The sequence below is a fragment of the Sinocyclocheilus anshuiensis genome, unplaced genomic scaffold, assembly GCF_001515605.1.
Source record: "Sinocyclocheilus anshuiensis isolate Anshui unplaced genomic scaffold, SAMN03320099.WGS_v1.1 scaffold1154, whole genome shotgun sequence".
NCBI lineage: Eukaryota > Metazoa > Chordata > Actinopteri > Cypriniformes > Cyprinidae > Sinocyclocheilus > Sinocyclocheilus anshuiensis.
Window position 1 is genome coordinate 1,100,008 of NW_015542345.1, and position 7,940 is coordinate 1,107,947.

Sequence of the window (7,940 nt, forward strand, 5' to 3'; positions counted from 1 at the left end):
TTTCAGACCGATGAGCTTTGTAAAAATCGACGCGTTTCAAAAAGGCGGGGCATAGAGGAGAAACAATAATGTACAGTATGTGGAAAATAATGTGTTTTTTGAACTTTAAACCGCATAAACACATTTCATTACACCAAATACACAAAATAATGTTCTTTTTAGCAGCATCATATGACCCCTTTAAAACATTGCTCATGTCAGATTCTGGCTCAACCAATGGTGCAGCACTATCTGTTTATTTGAACAATGCTTATTCAGGGGCGTAGCCAACATGCAGTAGTGAATACGAAACATATGTCATTTTGGCAGCTCCATTTGCTGCCACTAGTGGCTTGGAAATGACACATTAACTAGTTCATAGAAGCAGCTATTACTGACCGGCTGGGTATGGTGTTGTCTCCATGGTATGGTTTTCTCTTTGAGGAGCGAGGTGCGGTGGGCGACGGGGCAGCTGGCCGCTCTGGCCCTCTAAGGCCTTGAAACACTGGGTGGTTCAGACACTGTTCTGTCAGAAAGCGTTCGGTGGGGTTCAGGCAAAGCAGGTTCTGATACAGTGAAAAGAGAATGAGGAGAGTCATGCCACACTAGAACAATAAAACTAATTTTTAATAACACTTTGCACTTGGGGGTGATATGACATCTGCAGTTTATTTTAAAATAAATCAACAGCAAATATATCACAACTACGGGAATTCAAAAGGGAATACTGTTCTCTAAAGAATTTTGCAGATCGTTTTACCTTCATTAAATCCAACATGAGTCCATTGATGATGCCCAGGTACCTTCTATCAAGCGTTTGAGGATGACTTACAGAAGGAAACTGCAACAAAAACACACACATATATAAATTTAAAAAAGAGGGAGGACTAAAGAATAAAGCGGAACAATCGCATAATTCATAACAAATATGGAATACTTGTGATTGATTAATTGCATTAAGATGTGAAAGCATTACAATAGGCTAAAGCATTAGAATTACTAAATAGAAATATATAAAAACTGAAACTGAAATAAAAACTCAGTTAAACCTAAATAGTAATATTTGAAAAAACTACAAAAGCAATTAAAAAAAAATTCATAATGCATTGCTATGGGTTGCGTCTTCCTTTGGACTTGACTGATAAACTGGCATTCGCAAACTTCATGCTTTCTAACCTTATCTCAATTTTTTCCCCCTTTATGTTGCAATTAATCTGCTTAATGTACATATAATATACAAGAAGTTTATAGTAGGGCTTGAACGACTTCTGATTTTTTAAAGTCGACTTTTATGCGATGAAAGTCGAGTCGAAGTCGACTAGTCGCTGATGACGTCATTAATGAACAAATAAGTCTGGAGCTGTGACAAACACCTTGTGCACAGCTATGGCATATGACACAGCGCTGCCCACACGGCTATTGCTCCTATAACAGCTTTTTTTTAATCAGTTCTTTTGACTTTAAGTCGTTATATTTCTCACAGATTTCTGCTCATTCTAAATCAGATACAGATAAAGTAGCACAGTAAAGATTACATTAACATGAATGCATTAGTGAGAGCGATTGCGTGTGTAAATTAATTCTACCTGGCAGCGTCTCTCTACTAGTAGTGAAGCTGTGGAATTTACTAGTTATTAAGAAATATATGCTTGAACTTTTCAGTTTCTAAGCTATTTTATTGAGAAATCACAGAACAGTGTTGAGTATTACGTACAACAATAAAACAGTGCATTAATATAAAAAAGGAAATTTACTTTTGGTACTTAAGTACTTTTAAAAGCAAGTACTTTGGTACTTTTACTTAAGTAAAAATCTGTCTTTACAACTTTTACTTGTAATGGAGTAATATTTGACCAGCAGTATCTGTACTTTCACTTAAGTAATGGAATTGAGTACTTTGTCCGCCTCTGTATAGTATACAGTATATAGTTATTATAGGATATTAATGATGATAGATGTCCCTTTTTTTTTTTTTTACATCTGTGCCCCTGCCCCTGAGAAAGTCTCTGCACATCCCCGTATACATTGGATTGATTTTAATAACGTCAATGTACTTGACGTGCACCAAGCACTAGGAAAATACAAGTATCGGATCGGAACTCGGTATCGGCAGATGCTTAATATTCAACGACTAAAATCGGGGGCACAAAAAACCTGATAGGGACATCCCTAAAAACAAAGTACCATTTAAAATGTGACTTGAGTGTCCAAAAGAGTCTAAATGTATGTGTCAGTGTATGCGTATGTGTGTGAATATTATGTACTGTGATCAGCCCTGTCAAGGCAAAGCCAGTTGTGTTTCACACTGGCACATAGCGATACATGAGTCACAGACAGCCACTTATTCAGAATACTGGGATCCGTGCCATAGGAAAAGAGAGCAGAGGAGAGGAAAGCACAGAACAGAACAGGACAGAGAAGAAGACAGGTCCTTACTCTTAGTCCAGCGAAACGAGGGTTGTTGTAAAACAACTTCATCTGCTCTGGTGGTAAGGGGCCCAACACCTTCTGAATGGTGAAGAGCTGGTCAATTTCACTCTCGCCTGGAAACAGGGGCTGCCCATCACTCAGTTCTCCCAAAATACACCCCACCGACCACATGTCCACCGCCTTCCCATATGGAGCTCTGTGAGAGCCAAGCAGAAGACAAATATAAGTCAAGAATTGACCTTCATCTGAGTTCTCCATTTCCATAAAGATAATTAGCATTTCAAATACATGAAGTTAAATACATGTTAAATGTACATGCAGTTAAATTATAAACAGATCAGTAAAATAGTAAAATCCTCAGGTCGTTCCAAACCTGTATGAGTTCCTTTCTTCTGCTGAACACAAAAGAAGATATTTTGAAGAATGTTGGCATCCAAACAGTTGCTGGTAGCCTTCCATACATTTTTTTCCATACTATGAAAGTCAATGGCTACTGTCAACTGTTTGGTTACCAGCATTCTTCAAAATATAACTTTTGTGCTCAACAGATACAGGCTGGGTGAGCAAATGATGACAGAATTTTCATTTTTGGGTGAACTATCCCTGTAAAATTAAAAAAAGTTCTATTTCCTAAGTGAAAATTACCATGGTTACTAAAAAGATAGAAAATGATTCTAAGTTAGGATGTTTCTGTAGCCCTAAATATAGCTCCTTCAAAGTAAGTCAAAGGATTTTTTCACCTGTGTTTATCATCTGAAAGACAGAAATCACAAGTCTGTTTGCTTAGAAAAGTAATAGAAAGACTTTTCAAAGCACCATGATTTGAAGCGCCATTCATGTCTGTAGCACAAACGGTGCAGGACGAGTGACATGCTTAGGGTTAAGGTTTTGTTCAAATCCCAACTCTGAGAACAATAGCACCACTAAAAATGAAAGAGGGATGAGGAGAAATGCATGCAGAGACAGAGGCAGATAGATAGACATTACACTGAGACACAAATCTTTGCACTAACACACAGCAAGAGGGAGGGAGAGAATATTTGTGTGGGTGGAATTTAAATGGTGAGAGTTTCAAAAAATGTTCCACTGCATTCATCTAGTCTAGTGGCACACACTAGAAAATAACGCTTCAATGGCGACAAGGACAAATAATCATGCACCGCACTCCTGATGTCACATCTAATGGCTATATCAAATCAGCATTTTTAAAAAGGATGTGCCCTCAATGAATATTAGTGCTTCTATTTGAGGGGAGTTTGATTTTTCATGCTTTTTGGCTTCACTGAGGAAGACATTTTTTGTCATGTCTCTGTAAACAAAGTATACTAGAAATCACTGTGAAAAACAAAACAGGAAGTACAGATATGAGGACTTACCCAAGGAGCAGTTCAGGTGAGCGGTACCACCTGGTCGCCACATATTCTGTGTAGTTAGCATCGCTGCCTTCAGAGAGATTGCGGGCAAAGCCTGTGGGGTTGACCAGACGGGATAGAAAGATCAAAGGGAGAAGAGCAAAGAGATAGGGTATCGGGTATGAGCAAACTGCACATAACATTCAGAGATCTTAATTAATCTTGTCATATTCTTCCCTCTAAAAATAAAAGTCTTAGAGAGAAGCCTGTGGAGTGAGTCATGCTCAATTTCCGTGGCATTCAGTGTGGAGGCAAAATTTAACCCTGAGTGAACATATACATTTCATCAGGAGCAGAACCTGGAGGCTGGGAAGCACAATATGTGACCATAGCCTGTGTTTTGACCGTATCTTCCAGAGTCACAATACTACCAGCCAGTGTTGGGGAAGCTACTTTGAAACTAATTGTCAAGCTACTCAAAATTGAAATTACAGTCAAGTTATTCTTTTGAAAAAAGTTACTATATATATGCTACTGGTCAATTTATTGGAAAGGTTATTTAGTGGGATTATAATGTAAACATATAACATATTATAACAAATATTTATATGTGTTTATATTGCTCATTTCTATATCATCTTATCATCTACAATTATAATTAATTTATCATTTATAAACATATGTAATGTGTTTATATACTGTTTATTTAAACAATTATATCATTGTTCATTTCAATTCTATCATCTTATTTACAGTTATATAATCTTAATTTATAAAATTTTATATGTGGTGTGTCAATTTATTTTAAAATATATAAATTAAAAATACAATGTATATTAAATAAATTAACACGTGCACATTACATATATTTTTTTATAAATTATAAATTATATAATATAAATAAGACGTAAGAATTGTTTTTTTCTGCAACCAGATCAGTATTTATAACTTGAACAGTCAAAAACTGTGATGAACGGCAGCATTTAATTCAATATATTATGAGGTGTAATTCTATGCAAAAATAATATCATATAGAAATACATAGTTAGATTTTGTATAATGCTACACAAAACTACATAGAAATATTTTTTCAGAATTAGACAATGTTGTGCAAGCATTAAAAATAGCGATGTTGGGTTGTCACACACCACTGCATTGCTTATTGTAAAAATAGTTACTAAAAACAATGAAGTACTGTCATGCTATAATGAAAAAGAGAGTAGAGTTGCTACTATGAGTAAGTTACTCCCCAACACAGTCCTTTTCTGTGATATTTCCCCAGTCTTTCATTTCAGTCTATGAAATCATATATCTGGAATGACACAAAATCAACTCAAAATTTGCATTCCAGAGAATAAGCTAGGTCACTCAAACCTCCTGTACTGTGTGATTTGGACAAAAACATTTTAATTCCCTTCCACTCAAATCCAATTTCAGATCATTTTTTTTTCAGACGTCACTGCGGGACTCATGACGCCTGGAAAGGAGACCAATCATTCAGTGAGCGAGATCAGTGTGAATATGGGGGTGGAGGGTCCTGAATCAGACGAGTGAAAGCCTTTGCTTACCAAAATCACACAGCTTCAGGATATCATTGGAGCTGATGAGGAGATTTTCAGGCTTGATATCTGCAGATTAGATAAAAAGGATGGATATTTTCTTAGTGAGCTCGATTTGTGTTGAGGACATTTTGTACACAAAGATTACACCATCAATAAATAAAAGATGTTGAAAATGGCATAAAAATAGATCAAATACATCACAGATCGTATCAAATTTGATTCCTAATGACCGTTAAATCACAACTTCCTTTAATACTATTATATTCAGTTTTAAAAAAGTTACAGAATTCAACTCAAAAAAAAAAAAAAAAAAACACAGACACATAATAAAACACAATAAAAACAAACATTAAATTACATAAATGAAGGCACTCTTTCAAGAACACAGAGACGGTCATACCCCTGTGAACGATCTCATTTTTGTGGCACCAGTGAATAGCTTTGATCAGCTGAAAGATGTAGCTCCGTACTTTATCAGGTGGTGCACCATTAGGCAATTCCTCCAACAACTCCAGCATATTCTGAAATATGCAGCAAAACACTATCTGAGACACTATCAACATGTCATCTGAACTATAGTTCAGACCACTACAAGTGAATAAGAAAATAAAAGAAGTGTTTTGCGCTGACCTTCTCCACATATTCAAACACTAGATAGAGTTTTCCCCGTCGACGGAAAGCCTCTTTCAGTTCTACGATGTTGTCTTGCTTCAGCGTACGGAGCATCTTGAGCTCTCGTAACGTCGTTTCTTTAACTTCCTCATTCTCTGCAGGAACACACAGGGGGTTAGGCAAGATTGAAAAGGGGCTTTTGTTTTCTTGAGTAAAACAAATGTGCTATGGAGCTCTCAAAGTAAAATGACATTATAAAAGGCACTTCTCACAAACAAACCTTTTAAAGTATTATGGATGCAAATCGCATGTCTTTTTGTTGTGAAACTCTAAGATATCAACCATCTATCATCACATTAATCAACATGATGACATTTGTCCATTTAATTTTGATATTTATCATTAGAAAATAAAAATAACACAAGTCAGGTTTAAAAATGTATTTACATGTCCCTTTTTAAAAAAAAGCTCAACATTTTACAATCATTGGGTAAAGCATATATGTGACCCTGGACCACAAAACCAGTCATAAGGGTCAATTTTTCGAAATTCGAAAAAAGCTGAATAAATAAGCTTTCCATTGATGTATGGTTTGTTAGGATATGACAATATTTGGCCGAGATATAACTATTTGAAAATGTGCAAAACAAATTAAAATATTGAGAAAATCGCCTTTAAAAGTTGTCCAAATTAAGTTCTTAGCAATGCATATTACTAATCAAAAATTAAGTTTTAATATATTTACAGTAGGAAATTTACAAAATATTTTCATGGAACATGATCTTTACTTAATATCCTAATGATTTTTGGCATAAAAGAAAAATCAATAATTTTGACCCATACAATGTATTTTTGGCTATTGCTACAAATATACCCCAGCGACTTAAGACTGGTTTTGTGGTCCAGGGTCACATATAGCTATCCAAAAAAGAGTCTTGGAGTAAATAATGTGAATTATACTTTGTGTCATGGTAACCACAAGAGTATTGTAGTTCAATTCAAAGTCTCCAACCAGTAAATTGCATGGATGAATAAAGCAAGCATTTGGTTGTAGCAGTCTTTTACCTTCGCTGTCCTTGAACTTCTTAATGGCCACAAGCTCTTTTGTCTCCTGCAAAACCGATATGTAAATCAGTTTGAGCTCTTTCTCAAACACAAGCTTTATTAGCAAGCAGTTAATGGACTCAAGATGTAAAACAAACAACTGAGAGTTGCACAAAAGAACTGAACCTAGAACAACCACTTTCCGGCTGTATCAATGGGGTATTTTTCATGACAAAGCCCCTGACTATGCTTCTGCTAAATGGAACAATGCGCCTGTTTTCAAAGAATAGATAATTTTATATTCGGATGTCTAATTATTAGGTGGAAGCATTGCATGCACATATTTAGCCGTGGGTTCACCAGCCCTTGCAGTGGAGAAATGTTCACCCACTGTCAGTCACACAGAGTCCCTGTCATCTGTGGTGTTGGACGAAGCCTCTTTTGCCTATCTTTGTCATTCAGAGCTCTCAATTTGCACTACAGCACCCTTCACAGCGAAATCATTAATGGTATGACCACGCTAGTTGCTAAAACCCATCCATTTATCACAATTCTACACAGTAAACACTCACTCCGGACAAATTCCAGCCATTATTATAGACTATAGTGCCCAGATAAATGGATATTAAACCATTATTCTTCTGGATTCTGTAGCCTGTGTATTTCAAAGGCAGTATAATAACTGTCAGCAGCAAACATGTCTGAAATAAAGGGAAGATAAATCTAAATTGAGAGAATTATTTGGCATAGTTGCTGATAGACTCACTTGTGAAAAGGTTACCACATTTTTGCACATGTACCAAGGTAATACAACAGTATAACAGTATTCACTGAAGTACCTTAGTGAACCATGTAAATGCGTGGTATATGAATAAGGTATCACATCTAACATGGTAATACTATGTACCCTGGAGTAACATAAAATCCAATGTTAATTCTTTCAGTACTCTCTCGCTATACA

General features: G+C 35.9%; 1 protein-coding gene across 3 annotated transcripts in view; it reads right to left on the reverse strand.

Annotated features, from left to right (window-relative positions):
- The window catches only part of cdkl5 (cyclin dependent kinase like 5), a 35,890-nt gene that overhangs the window by 13,393 nt on the left and 14,557 nt on the right, over nucleotides 1-7,940 (reverse strand). For all 3 annotated transcript variants that reach the window (XM_016489830.1, XM_016489827.1, XM_016489828.1), the window contains exons 4-11: nucleotides 7,001-7,046; nucleotides 5,954-6,090; nucleotides 5,724-5,844; nucleotides 5,330-5,389; nucleotides 3,786-3,876; nucleotides 2,416-2,605; nucleotides 740-820; nucleotides 379-545 (exon numbers count right to left, since the gene is read on the reverse strand). In XM_016489830.1, the coding sequence (XP_016345316.1) occupies nucleotides 379-545; nucleotides 740-820; nucleotides 2,416-2,605; nucleotides 3,786-3,876; nucleotides 5,330-5,389; nucleotides 5,724-5,844; nucleotides 5,954-6,090; nucleotides 7,001-7,046 (893 nt within the window). The remainder of the gene's footprint in view (nucleotides 1-378; nucleotides 546-739; nucleotides 821-2,415; nucleotides 2,606-3,785; nucleotides 3,877-5,329; nucleotides 5,390-5,723; nucleotides 5,845-5,953; nucleotides 6,091-7,000; nucleotides 7,047-7,940) is intronic.